General features: G+C 37.2%; 1 protein-coding gene across 2 annotated transcripts in view; it reads right to left on the reverse strand.

Annotated features, from left to right (window-relative positions):
- TLL1 (tolloid like 1) overlaps window positions 1–15,469 on the reverse strand; it is a 74,374-nt gene that overhangs the window by 52,758 nt on the left and 6,147 nt on the right. For both annotated transcript variants that reach the window (XM_075149382.1, XM_075149381.1), the window contains exons 4-6: window positions 5,468–5,646; window positions 3,536–3,641; window positions 532–656 (exon numbers count right to left, since the gene is read on the reverse strand). In XM_075149382.1, coding sequence (XP_075005483.1) covers window positions 532–656; window positions 3,536–3,641; window positions 5,468–5,646 — 410 coding nt within the window. The remainder of the gene's footprint in view (window positions 1–531; window positions 657–3,535; window positions 3,642–5,467; window positions 5,647–15,469) is intronic.

Here is a 15,469-nt window from a genome sequence, read left to right on the forward strand (position 1 = left end):
AATTAGGCAGAAGATATTCAAATACTAAATGTAACTGTTACAACTGTATAAAGTTTGTAATAAGATCTAACCAGTTCATCCATAAAAAAGCTTACAACTTAGTTGTCCTGGCTTGTTATTTGTCAAATTTTCAAAAAATATAATGTGTTCAGAGCTGATTGCAATAATTTAATTTGCTCCTTCTGCACTCTATTTGAATTCAAATAAAAAAGGACTCCAGTCAATAGGCAAACCACAACTGATATTAAACATCTCTTTTTTTTCCTCATCATTGAACAGCTAAGGAAAACAAAGACTGAAATGACATGAAACCAAGCGTTGTTTCATACAGTTTATCTGTCCTTAAGTGCTTTGCATTCCAAAGACCTTAACTATAAGACTGTTTTATGATTCAATTCTTGAACTGTCTACGTCAGTTGCCAACATGGAAACAGACTACTGAGCAGCTGACTCAAAAAATTTATCATTCCTCTTGAACAACGAGTCAAACAGTTGCTAGCATGTGTTTTTTGTTTGTTTGTGGTGCAATACCTGGACATCTATACAGCTTTCTTGCCTGTGCAATATCTCCTTTACTTAGACGAGTACGTTGGCCAATGGCAGGTCGTATACCATTATCATCACGGGAAGGGAGAATGGTATCCAGAAACATGCCCCTAAAAAAAATAAAAATAAAAATAGACCCCAAAAAACCCTATCAGGTTTCTGTCATAAAACTGTCTGAGTTTTATGAATGTATAATACTATTTTGTAAATCTAGAATTTACATTTGGCATAAATAAGAGGGTAAAATGCAGAACTTTAAATACAGAAAACATGTCATAAAAATTCCTCAGGTTGGCAAACTCTATGCAAAGTTATCAAAAAAGAATCTTCTTTCAGTACATCAATTAACATATCAGCTTTTATATTCCTGTTAAACAACAGGAGGGAAATCTCTCACTACTATTAAGACTACACAGGAAAAAGGCACTGCTGTTAAGTTCTTACTACATCGAAAAAAAATTATAAAATTATATAAAAATACATAAATTAGGCCCTATCATAAAATTCTTAATCACAAAGTTCCTATTTCTAACAAAGTTTTTAAGGGAAGTCTTAAAGTCTAACTTACACATGTAAGAGCAGGTAAAGTCAGGCACACTTGCCAATCATTCTTCTGTCAGGTGTTGTAACAGATCTAGCTCTACTCTAGCCGCTGCTGCTTTTGAAACATAAATGCTTACTTGCCAGCCTCTCCTTACTTTACAATAAAATATATCAACTTACCATATGTGATTTCAAAACATTTATCCTAAATGACTAGGTGTAATAGAGAAGCACACTTGTTCTAAAAGTGCAGTTTTATTCAAAATTTCCCAAATTTTAAACATCATCCAAAATATTTTGGTATTCTCAAATGAATTTTAAAAGAGTAAGGTACAAAACTAAGTTCTATTATCATGTTACAGAATTTGAAAATCCCTGAAATCCCATAAAATGGAAGTAAACAGATTAATATGTTTCTGTATTCTCTTGTTTAATTTTTTTATACTCTCTTGTATACTTATGGGGCTTTTATTGCGAAGTAAAACTGATATTTTCAGGCATAATGTAGGTCCAAAAATGAATGAACAGTAACGATCTTTGTAGTTAGGAATACTGATTGGTTTTTAAATTATAATAAATGAACCATTTTGAGTATTACAGGTACAAACTGCTCTCTTTACCCAGTCAGATTTCTTGTGGCATCACTAGAAAATTGCAAAAAAAAGAATCATCTCAGGATGTTACCCTAATCTAAGCAGTGAAATAAACTACTTATGGCATTATTCAGTTTCTAGAAATAAGGCACATTATTATTTCAAAGAAGTGTTTGTATCTATAAATTATTATTTTATTTCCACTTATTTTTACTACAACCTGAAACTGACGCTATTCTTATTTTGAAAAATGAGAAAACAATCCTCTCTTCAATGTATTAGCACTTTAATAAGGGAACAATCTGTAGCAGTTTTAATACAGCATGAACATCATTACTGTGTGTGACTAGAACTTTGTGATTTCTACTACTTATCCGGGTGAGTAAAGTCTTACAACAAACAGCTGGCAATATTCCACACTGAGCACAACTCATGCTTTCAAGATAAATCAGTGCAAATCAATACATGACCTCAAGGGTTTGCTTTTTTTTTAAACAGTATGAAGTAACAACCTCTTGTACCTTGGGGCAGGGCATGCCTACTCATGGCACTATCAGTTTATGCCAGCTTGGAAAGTGGTGAGATCAGGGCCCACAAATCAAATTATCTTGATGTTGTCATTGCCCTAGGAGTCTGGGGGGTTCCAGCTTGTCAAATTACTGTATTTTATATAGGTTCTTATAATCTCTTCCTTATGGTAATGTACTTGTAACTGGATTAAGTGATATGACTAATAACTACCTCATGTGGCTCATTCCCATGCTCTTCCAAGGGTGAATTATGTGTATGCTTAATACATTATTTGGTAGGCTTTTTGTTGGGTTATTGGTTTTGGGTTTTGTTTTTTGTTTTTTGTTTGTTTGTTTGTTTATTTTTTAAAATATCATTTATATTGGAGAGAACAAGCTTAAGACACGTGCAAAGGCTGGTGAGATTTCTGGTGGTCTTGAGTTTATTTCAGAGTCTCAGATTGTCTAGTATTTCTGCCACACCACTTTTCAAACAAACATTTTTTGTTGGGTTTTTTTTTTAAGATTTTTTTTAATTTACATTACTCTGGTATTTTTAGAGAGTAATTAGCTAGACTGTGACTTGGTATGAGATATAATGGGAGACCAGGTGAAAAGACTCCTGTGCTTTGCTTGTTCTCCAGAGTACAGCTAGCCTAGGGGAACAGCTCATTGTACAGCTCCCCACAACCATGCAGGGTTTCAGAGCGAGCCACACGTGAGTTAGTATGGAGTTGGGAATGGATCAGCCTACAACAGGCCAGAGCAAAACCAGCAGAATACTTTATTATATGGTTTTGATGACAGTAACAATCTGTACAAACAATAGAGAAGAGGCCGAAGCCTCTGTTATGAATGGTTGACTGCAGTCCTTAGCAAAGGCTGTGGCTTGCATGGTAGATGTCCTAATACCATAACGTGTTCTACTCGCATAATCCATAGTTACTCAGATGTTATGCATCAAAGGAGATTTCTCTTTAAGAGAACAGGTTATGTTACACAAAGTTCCTAAGCATTTCACTCATTTCATTTTTCTAAATTCAAATTTTTGTGGAGACAAAAAGAAAGTGAGTATTATGAAATGATGTTTCCAGATTATCTTGTCTTAAAATCTAAAGAACTGAAGGAAGATCAAAAGGCTGTTTTGAAACCGAACAGGAACAAAACGTGTTTAAAAATATAGTTACATTATTCTGACTTAAAATAAACAAGTTGTGTTTTGACTGCTTTAAGAAGTCAAAGGGATATTTTAAGTGATTTCGGAATACTTAAAAAAGCATAGTTCTTAGCATTCACAGAGAGGAATAGAATTAAAAGTCAAAAGGTATAACCTGAGACTCCAACCTTGAGAAGGTGTTCCTGGCATAGTGCATAATGCTGTCAAAGTCGTACGGTTCCCCAAGGGAGTTCACCTCTCCAGGCTCCATCTTCAAAAAGTTGTATTCCTGACCTATGAATGATTGATAATTAGAGTTTCTTTAATATCTATTTTTGTGAAGATAAAAACCAAACAGGAAAAGAAAAACAACAAAGATTCTCACCTAATCACTCACTGACATTCATAAATCTTAGCCATTTGGGAGTAACTGTGTGCTTTTATTAACCAAGAGAGCAAACATGTCTTCTGAAACACACATCAAATTCCTATCTTTGGCATTTAGAAAGACTGTTCTCATTCACCTAACCCACATAGAGGTCCCACACATTATGTTGCGCTTCATGTAGAACCCATAAAATTTGCTCGCTTGGTTCTTAATTCCAGAAAGAAATCATTTTGACAGCAAAGACCCCAGAAGAACCCTCCTCGTTGTAGACTCATTAGACTGAGCTCCCATATAATGCAAACACTACAAAGTCACGTTTTCAAGAGCCAGCTGTTGCAACTTAACGAAAGCAGAAGAGGAACAAAAGAATTATACTTAGTTCATAATTCCAGACCAGAAATTCTTTGTCCTAATCAGTGTGTTAAGAGATGCAAAGCATCCCTTACTCCAGTTCATACTCCCATTGGTATCTTGCAAAAAAATACTGCAGTGGCATTAACATTATGAACCAACATAATTGCATAATATAACAAAACCCAAATGTCTTGGTAGTCATGACTTCCTGATTCCATTTAGTGATCCTCAAGCTCATGCCACACCACAAGAAGTGGTTTCAGCCAGAAACGAGAGAGAAAACTGAAATGAGAGAGCACAGGAGGCTGAGCATGGCACTCCAGCTGATTTTCCCCATTGCAGAAAAAGCATAGGGGAAGAGCACTTGTGGCATGTACAAAAGTCAGTGATGCAGAGAGAACAGAAGGAAGGCTTGGATGCACATGCCCTTTCAGGACTTCAGAGACTTGTGAGAGTGTGTATCAGCTGCCAGTCGTCTTCCAAGTCCTAGTTGAGGTGTCAACGTTTTATTGCATCTCAAATCTATTTTGTTTTAAAACTTTTTCTACAGGAACAGACAAATACTCCAACCTGTCATTGGACAATTTCTGATTTCACCCCTTCTTGAGCAGAGAATTCCCGTAAGTCAAAATCAGTGTTTCACAAAGACCATGCACATTTATGAACATTGCAAACGAAACATGCCTAGTTCCCTCCCATCTTGCCCACACGACACAAGCGTGGGCACAACAGCTAGACTGACAAAGAGATGACAGTCACAGCTGAAAGTTCTCAGGTTCCTCAGATGCTTTGTCTCAACAGCACCAAGTCCACTGGCTAAAGCTGCAAGCTCTGTAGGGAACCAGTAATTCGGAAACATGGGAACAGTGCCCATCTTTGTCACAGATTCAAAGTCCTGAGCTTTTCCAGCTCTAAACCTCTTGGGCAGCTAAAATGCTATTGACATATTTCTACTTATCATTCAGTAAGGACTACAAAAGAAAAGTCCTTTCTCAAGCACAGAAACATGACTTTTAAAGGGCTTTAAAATCAATGGCTTCCTTCAAAATTTTTGAGCATGATTACTATTTCTCTCCTAGCTATTTACTGGCTACTAAATACTATTATACTAGTAGCTACTGGCTACTAAATACTATTTAATGGCTTGCTACTTGGCCAGATCTTTAGAAAATACCATATTTCAGTTGCAGTATTTCATTTGTGAATCAGCTTGAGATCAGTCTAGCTAAGAGGAATAGCAGGCATAAATGCTCATTTCTGCTACTCAGTACATTTCTGCTATTCAGCATTCAGTTTTAAGAGAGTTGAGCAGATGAAAGAAACACCAAAAATAAACAGATTTTTTTTTCCCCCCCAAATACTTATCGGAATATCTCACCAGGCTGGATGTTTTCTCTAATGATGGTGACATGGTCATCACGGTCTGGTCGTGTATGTTCGTGCCAAAAACCTATCACATGACCCAACTCATGTACAACTATACCAAATTTATCACAGTTCTTGCCAATAGATATAGCCTGAGGACCATTTCCCCTTCGACCCACATAAGAACAGCACCTGTAATTAAAACACAAACACAGATGAAAGTTTTCACGCATATCTCTACAAACCATATAGGAAATTCAGTTAAAATATGAGAAAATATTATATTAAAAAAAAATCAGCAGAACAACGCACCATGCAATTTCTGCAGTCTCACAAACTCTAGATCCAATGCAAGAACAACTTATTATTCAGAATACCTAATAAAGGACACATGCCTTTGGTTTTTTTTATTCAAAGTCTTCTTAAAAGATGCTAGCTGTAATCAACAGAATTGTCACTTGTGGCCTTGTATCTCAGAATGACACAGGAACTTCTTTTCACCCAAAGAATCAATAAAAATAAAGTCGACTGGAAGTACCATCTCACCCATGCATATCACTGCTTTCTTGCCTGCGCACACTCAAGAGGCACGCAGAGGGAAGTGGAAAGAATAAGTAAAGGCAAGGTTTCTTCTGTGCCATACTTCTGTGTGTCTTGACAGCACTCACCAGACTCAGTTCTGATAAGTTTGCTTTATTTTGATCTGAAAAGTCACCCTACTTCATTAGTTCCATCTATAAAGGGTGCAGAAATGATGCAAGTGAAATAGTAGTCCTTTAAAAGATTCACTTAGTATGCAGTTGAAAATACAGAAGATATTCTGAATGAGGTGCGGAATCCTGTGATGCCAATGTGCAATCTCTCCTCATTTTTTGTTTCTCTGGCTATGGGCAATATACAATGTCATTTGCAACAACAGCATACTAGGAGGTTGAAAGCTCTGGATATGTGCAAACCATTTTTTTCTCCCACTCCTGTTTTCTTGTAATAGGAACCTTAGTCCCAGAATCTCATATTTTCACAAGAAAAAAACCAACACAAACACCCAAAAAAAACCCCACTTCGTAATTGCTCTCATGTTTCATTCCTGTTCCACTGCACTTCCATGATTCCAATGTAAACTTACGGAACAGAGATGCCCTTTTCAGCATTCATACTGTCAGCATTTATCTGAGATGTCTGCTTTTTGGTTGAAAAAAAAGTCTGCTGACTATGCTAGCAAAAGGAGAGAAAGGAGAGTAAAGCAAATCCTACCAAAATGGAAGACAATTTCAGGTTTCATAAGCTGATTCTCTGTCACCTCTGAAGATCTTAAATATTTCAAGCCAGCATTATATTCCCTAATAAAAACCTGATTTCCCATCTCTGCTCTGTAAATTCTGCAGTCTGTCAGGTGGAATGGAATTGTACTGAGCAGATCACCCACCCCTCCACTCTCTCCCTCCTCCCCCTTTTTGTTTAAAAACATGTTTTCTGATGCAACATTCACATAGCAGAATATATTTGGTCCTTGAGGAGGTTGATGCTGGTGTGGAGAATGACTCTATCCTTCATATGCCTCTGTGGGCAATAAAGGAAGAGCAGCTACGGGAGCAATACGGATAGTAAATTAAATTCTACAGCCAACATTTGCTTGTTTCTCCTTTTCAGGTTTTGTGGTGGCAAAGAGACTTTTCACTTTGGTTAGTTGGTTTGTCAGTCAGTCTTGGTTGGTCTTCATTGATTTTTTGTTAGTGTCTAATACAACTAGAATTTTAAAATATGAATATTAAAGAAGTACAGAAAATACAAATATTAGAGAAGTACAGCCATGGCATTTTAGCTCACAATACCTGTTCTTAGTAAGCATATACTGGTTTTGCACTAATGGTAAAAATCAAGGATAGATATACCAAAAAATGATAATAATATCTTAAAATTACAAAGGCCACACAAGTTACTTTATAGAGGAAAATATTACTACAACAGCCTAGGAGGGTTGTATCAAGACTTTTGAAACTATCTCGAAAATACTGTTGGGAAAAATTATTGTTCACATTACAATCATTCCTTGCTATCTCAACTGCTTCTCAGGTATTCCTACCCTCAAAATAAGTTAACTCTTTTCTTCCTGCTTTAGATAGTTCCAAAGATACGTGTGAATCACCTTTTTAGGTCAAAGCACTGAACTAGGTTCCCTGAAGCACTAGGTTCAGTGCTTCAGCTAGAGTTATGCAATATCATGTTTAATTAATTTCTTAAGGTGTCTTCCCTTGATAGCTCTCTTCAAGGCAGGTAAATGAAAAAAAAGGCAATTTAGACTCCCTGCTATAATTCGGTGCCATTGTCAACGTTGCAGGTTTATGTGCTACTGTTCCCCACCACAGTAAAAGAAAATAAAGAACACCTGTGTATTGCTCTGCGTATTTCCCTCACTCTATATAAACTGTGTTAACATAAAATTACTATTTACAATATTTATTATACAGAAATATTATTATAAACAGCTATATAAATAATAGTAATGGAAAAACTACCTTAAGATGTGCTCTAAAAATACAGCATAGGTGATAAAAAAGAGCAACAGATAGCAGAAATAAGATTAAAATAAAAATTTAGAGCAGTTACACCATTTTATCTCGTGATTCCACAGTGGATTTCACCTTTGTACCTGACACGCTGACATGTTTTTTTTCTTAAGATATTTTTCAGACTGCATGTTTGCAGAATTAATGTTATGGCTACAGGTGAACATGTAAACATAATTAAAGCACTACAGATATTTTCAATATCATTTTTACCTGGGTTTTTATCTTCCACTAGTCACTCAACTATTTGAATATGTTTCTGTTGTGCAATAAGGAAACTACCATAGTTCATGCACTCTCTTATTTACTCATGCTCACCCTGGGGAGAAAAGTGTTTGGATACTTAAGAAGGTTTGGGGTTTTTTGTTGGTTTTGTTTGGTTGGTTTTTTAAACTTCCTACACAGTGTTATTTACTGTCCCTACTGTACACACTTTGTACTCTGAGCCAAAGGTAGCAGAATTTGCACTAACTCTTCATTCTCAGAAAAGTTCATTCATTGAAAAAGCCATTAAAGACCTCCTGTCCTCAGTATAGAATTCCCAATTCACTGACATAGGCAGTTGCGTTTGTGTGTCAAACACAGTTCCTAGGTCCCCGACTTCAAGTCTTGTAGAAAACATTGTTCCTTATCTTTGAACGTGTTGAAGTAAGGACTAAGATGTGGCATTTGCCTTGGCAGTCTACAGGAAGCTGTGGTAGAAAACATAAAAATCAATCAGATGAACTAATCCACATTCTGTGAAAGCACGTCACCATTTCCATATTAGGTGAACTTAATGAGTTAGGGTTTCCTACCTATGTTAAGGTCATGTACATGATCATGGTAATTATGCTATACTGACTTTAACTTGTGCAAAGAGAGAAAATGCACTGACAATACCTGATGGTTGTTTTAAAAATGGAAAAGCATAAAATGCATGCAATCTGTGAAAATTCACATTACAGCCTACTAAATATGGATAGAATTCCACAGATTCATGCATAATTCAGGTTGGAAGGGACCTCTGGAGTTCTCCAGGTCAACTCAAAGCAGGGTCAGATATGAAATCAGACCAGGGTTGCTCAGGTCTTTATTCAGTTGGGTCTTGAAAACCTCCAAGCATGAAGACAGCACAGCCCCTCTGAACAACCTACTCCAGTGCTTGACTGTCCATACTGTGAAAAATTTATTCCTTATATCCATTCTGATTCTCTCTTTCTTCAGCTTATGCCTGTTGCCTTGCATTCTCCCACCAAGCACCACCGTGAAGAGCGTGGCTCCCTCTTCTTGTTGCCCTTCCCACAGGAACTGGGGGCTGCTGCTGGGTCTCCCTGAAGCCACCACTTCTCCAACTGAGCAAACCCTGGGCCCTCAGCATCTCCTCATATGGCAAGTGCTCCAGCTCCCAAGCATCTTGGCAGCCCTGTGCTTAAGTCCTTCCAGGTTATTAATATCTGTCTTGTCCTGGGGGCCCACAACTGGATGTAGGGTATCTGTGATCCAGCAAGTGGCGAGCAGAGAGGGATGACCCCTTCCTTTGCACCACCAGCTGCACTTCTGTTCACACAGCCCCGGACGCTGTTGGCTGCCTTTGCTGCCAAGACCCATGGCCAGCTTCTGCCCAACTCACTGTCCCATGGCCTTCTCCACAGAGCTGCTCCCCAACCTGGCAGTGCCTGGCCTATCTTGTTCTCCTTTTGCAGGTGCAGGGCTTTGCACTTGCTCTCGTTGAACTTCATAAGGTTCCTGTTGGTTAGTTCCTCCAGCCTGCCTGGGGCCCTCTTGGTGGCAGCTCTATCATTGAGCCTATCATCTGGTCCCCCCCCAATTTGGTGTCATCTGCAAACTTGATGAAAGCATGAGCCATCACCTCTTTGTGGGTCACTGATAAGGAAGTTAAAAAGGACAGGTCCCAGGATAGGCCCCTTGCAATACTGTACTTTCAGTCACAGTCTGAGTCCAAGCCATTAACCTCAACCCTCCAAGCCCAACCACACAACCAGTTTTAACCTATACAGTTTTCCATTCATCTATAATCCTGTAAAATACACCTTGGAGACTCAACACATTTAAACACATTTGTTTAAATCCTGGAATTTAATTTGTAATTCAAAATCTTTTTGATCTGAATTCAACACATGACTGCAGTGCAAGAGTTGATGAGAATAAAGTTAGGATACCCACGCATAATTACGAAAAAGCAGAAGAAATCCTTTAGTTTAAAACAGTTTAAACACTTCTGCTGAGTCTTCCACACCACTGTGTGGAAACTCTATAGAGAAAAAGTGCAAAGCAGAACTAAAGAACATTAATCAATATTTATAGCTTAAAGCAAATCAATAAGTTATTAAGGCTGTAGGTTGCAGAATATTTAATACAATTTCAATAGTTTTAACATGCTTATGTTATTGACTTCATGTACATTACATGTTTCAATTAGCAAAGACGTATTTAGTGGCTTAAAAATTTCCATAGATTTTCAATATAATTTTCAATATAATCTCTAGACAACTAGAGAAAAAGGAAAAAGTGAAAAAATAATAAATAATTATTCCAAATAGTACCCTCTATGATGTCTCCAGCTCTGCTTTTATTGAAACTATTCACAACAAGGGCAAAAGAATAAAGCAAGAATTTAACTACAGTCTATCTCTTCCTGTCCTTTTTACTTCATTTGGACCAAAAGAGGGTTTAACCTTTTAAGGTTGTGCACTGTAACTTGGAAAAGGTCAGGCAATATCTGTGCAATAATAGCATAATAACAAAATGGCTAGTATAACACATTAAGTTATTAAGACAATTTAGTTTTATAAGAAAATATGGTAAATAAATACCTAATTAACCAATTTACTGAATACAATTAACAATACCAAAAAGTTGATTGTTTCTCAAAAACAGAGGTGCTTAAGATCACCTCTGAAAGCTTTTAGCAGTATTTCATAAATCAGATAGATTTTTATGTGTTTGCAAAAATCATTTGACATTTTATTATCATAGTCATAAAAAACAAGAGAAGTTGGGCATTATCAAATGTGTGTAGTGACTTTGGGTACCTCATCTGACACATTTGAAAGGTGTTTTCTTTTCAGAAGAAAAAAATTAACTACAATCTTTTGCATAGTAGGTTGTCTAACACCGAACACCTAAAACCCAACATGCTGAGAATTATTTTTTTAATGCTGACCTGCTCCTAAAAACAAACAGCCAGCAAGTATGGTAATTCCCTTACACTGGTTACTTGATAGATCTCAAGTACTTCCTAGAAATTATAAACAAATGTATTGAATGTTTCTTTACACACCAAAGAAAATCAGATTTAACACCACGTCTTAAAATAACAGCAGCAGTGCACGCTCTTAGAGGGTCATTAGGATTTGCTACGTTGAGTGTCATGTCAAGCACACGAGATTCATCCAATTAAGCTACAAGATTCTGATCACTTCAACAATTACACTGAGTCAAAGGGTAAGGAAAATGAAAATAAATAAATAAATGAATCAATGAAAGAAATTAATTTGCAATATCACAGGTTTGACCCTAGGTGTGTTTGGCAAAAGGCCAAGACCTCTCTGTGCTGTATGAGCACTTGTCATGCCCCTTAAATTGAGTCAACTGGCAGCCTTTAAAGCTCCTCATCTCTTTAATCTTTATTGCACCAGACAGCCGTTGGAGACAGTAACTATTTATGAATCTCTAATGCCATTTAATCAGTCTAGCTGATCAATGATGGCAAGCAAAGAGAAACAAATGACAGAGAGAAAGTGAAATGACTGGAACAATACTCTCATTTTTTTAAGTAATACAGCTATTGCCAAAAATGCTTTTAAATTAATATGAAGGAACAGAGAATCAGGGTGGGTCAATGTTATACTTTTTTAAAAAGCTGCACTCTTCAGAACGTGATAATGTAAAAGTCCTCATAGACCAAAACATCAGCTTGCCATAGCACTAACTATATGAAGTTCTGGATGAAAATACCGCAGAACTTCATAAGCATACTAAGACTGCATATCAGCACAAAGCAAGAGAAAGAAATTCACAAAATTCATGAACAAAACCTCACTCAAGCAGCAGAGGCTTTTGTCTTTGTGAAAAAACACCTCTTTCAATCACAAATATAAATCATTCTGTACAAAGGAGATATTGGCTATGACCTGGCTTGATGAATTTGCTTATTGTCAGGGATCAATATAGCTGTAGCTACCATATGTTCTGATTCACTGTCCTAAGAGGACCTGTTGCAATGGCAGAAGTGGCTACTGCTTCTTCACGTCCTCAGTGGAGACGACCATCCCAATATTACAAAGAACAGCCAGCTGAGTCCATTCCTCAGTTAACAGCTGCCTATCCCAGTGTATTAACATAAATCACCCCTCATCCAGTTTATGTTAATGCACTGTGTTTTAGACTATGGCAGCCGGTCACCTGCACCTTGGTCACACCCATCCTGCAGGCCATGCCACAACCAGCAGAGAAGCTGTGTCAACTGCTGTGGGCAGGAAGAGTGCCAGCTGCTAGAGTTAATTACCACCTGAGAGCATGAGTCAGCCCTAACGCCACAGATTAGTCAGTACAACTCTGAATTTCTTCTCATTCCATAAAAGTGATCGAGCACCTTTTATAACATGTAATCCTTCTTAAAGATAAAGAATGCTGAAAAAGTGTACCTCAGGCAATGAATTTACCTGTTTCACCGACTTTAAGAACTCACCTGTAATGTCTGTTTAATATACTAGCAAGTTCAAAAAACATTAAAACCTTCAGAAGCTGTTCAGTCTACAATGTTTGGAGAAGCACATGAAAGAGATCTGATTTCCCTATATTTCAGACAGCTTTGTCAAATACCCGTACAAGAGGATACAGCAGTGATTGTAATAAGTCATCTACAGTTTGTCATAAAAAGTACTTAAGTCTTCTGGTGGAGAACAAAAATTGCCACAAAGTCAGATCAAAGGCATGCTGGGATGCCACAACAATATGACTAATTGTTCTTTTTTTGTCTCACTATATAAAAAGAAGCTTGATCTTGTGCTCAGTAATATTTAAATACGAGCATGTGACTAGAGGCCAGTCCAGTTTGCTGACCCCTTTTTTGGCTTTTCATACAGAGAAGTATACTGACTGTGTCTTCAGGCACTTCCTATCTGATAGGAAGAAACATAAGGATAGAGAAGCAGTCATGAACAAAGAGTGCTTTGAACTTGTTATAGATTAGAGTTTTACTTGCCCTAATCAAGTAACTGCATAAATATTTGCTGTAATAGATATTAATGCCAATGTACACTGCTTTGGTAGGAGATTATCTATTATCTTAATGCTATATTCGTATTCTCACATCCGCAGCTAATGGGTACAGATAACTATCAGCAATTATAAAATTTCAAACTACTAAGTTAGTGCTTCAGCTGTACTACGAAACAATATTTCAATAATTAACTGTTCTCAAAATCAGGTTAAATAAACAAGACTTGATGACAAATAATTATAGTTTAAGACTGCAACTGATGAAATTATTCTGATGGGAAGGAGGGATCCAGCTGTAAAGCTTTTGACATTTTTCCAAACAAGCTGCCCATAAGCAAACTAGAGATCCTGATATAAAGGAGGGTAAAAAGCTGGTTGGAATGTTATATAAAGTGAAGTTAGAGATAATGCTCCTTAAACTTGCAGTTTGAGAAAAGACTGCTAAATACCATGAAGACAAGTCTGGAATTGATAGCAACTTTAACAGATTAGAGAACAGATCTGCAAAGGGAAATATGGCATTATTTGGTGTCCTGAGATGTGTAAAACATGGCACACGGTGGAACCAGTGTCAGGATATCAGTGCTGTGGAAAGAACTCTGGCACTTATTCAGAGTCACATCCCGATCGACCACGAGTCAAATGAGGCAGCTATTGAAAAACAGGGAGGCATCATGCTTGGGTACCTAAGTGGGAGGAGAGACTACAAGATGTATGAATTAGCTCTAGCACTCGCTCAGCAGAAGTAATGGTTCATCTGGATAAACTTGTTCTACTTTTGGATCCTCAATTTCAAGAAAGATGTGGACTAGTTGAAAAGAATTTCAGAGCATAACAATGTGATGAAAGGCCTAGAAAACATGACTTAGCAGGCTTTTTCTAGTCTGAAAGAAAAGAGAACTGATGGTGGACGTAATAACAGTCTCAAAGTATCTAATAGATTCCTTCAAAAAAGGAAGAGGAATAATTTATTTTCTATGGCCATGGCAAGCAGGAAAAAGAGTTAATGTACTTTAATTGCAGCAAGAAATATCTGTTTTAGCTATGACCAAAAATACTGCTCCAACTTCTACATTTCTTATATTAAGAATACTGAAGCAATATATTTCCTGGCAGGCTGTGAAGTATTCATTTTTTCAGGTTTTTAGAAACAAGTTAGACAAGCATATATCAGCAATGACATAGGTATAGCTGTCTCTGTCTTAAGAATACATTAGACATCTTTCTGAGATCCCTTGCAGTCCTATAGATCTATGATAATCAAAACCTCTCTCGTTCATTGCTGGTATATAAACTCTCAACATTAGGAAGGTCATGTATCTCTGATAACCAGCTGCTATATTTCAAATATGCTTTTTTCATCACTGCCCTTCTGGGATGAGCTTCCCATGAACTGCTGCAAGAAGTTCAGCATTACACTCCTTCAAAATATCCTTAACGCTTACAAAGGCTTAATAACACTTCACTTGCTAGTGTGCTAATGCTGTCATCTGAGATCTTTGTAGATATTGCCACCTGAATTTCCACATATATGACTGTATCCACTTTCTATTTCATTAAATGCGTTATGTTTTGACTGTGTGCTCTTTGGGGCAGGGTTTATCATTTAGTTTTTAATTTGAACAGTGCTAAGTACAATAAAGTCTCCCTCATCTGTGAATGTTAGCTGCCATGGTACTGCAAACAATAATGACACAATGTGCTAACAAACCAACACAGCAGGGTGCTGTGGGAAAGAACTGAGATTAATTTCAATGCGACTGGCCATGTAGCAGAAAGTGTTTGCAGATGGTTTGGTGTCACTTTTGTCTGGGCTCTTTCCATGGAAAATCCTGCATCAGCACTGTATGCCGGTGGTTAGTGCACAGTGGTTCCTATTCACCCAGAGCAGATACGTTCTTATTTATCCAGCTTTTCCTGAAATGGCTTATGGATTCAGGACCCCCAAAACGGTCATTCAACTGCCCCTTCTGTTTAGCCTGTTTTTTTCATCGCTGGTGGACTGTTCATAGCCACACTCTTCCTTGTTTTTATTTTAAACTTTTTACAGCCTCTGTAAATTATTTGTAATTTGTAAAGTACCCACCAATAAACCAACATTAACTGTAAAGGATAATGGTGATTTTGAAGGTAGATATTGAGTATATTCCAACCATTTGGTTCAAATTAGTTATAATCCAGCCTTCACCCTGAAGTGACCTGATCTCACAGGGATGAAGCAT

This window comes from Calonectris borealis, chromosome 4 (assembly GCF_964195595.1).
Source record: "Calonectris borealis chromosome 4, bCalBor7.hap1.2, whole genome shotgun sequence".
NCBI classification, from domain to species: Eukaryota; Metazoa; Chordata; class Aves; order Procellariiformes; family Procellariidae; genus Calonectris; species Calonectris borealis.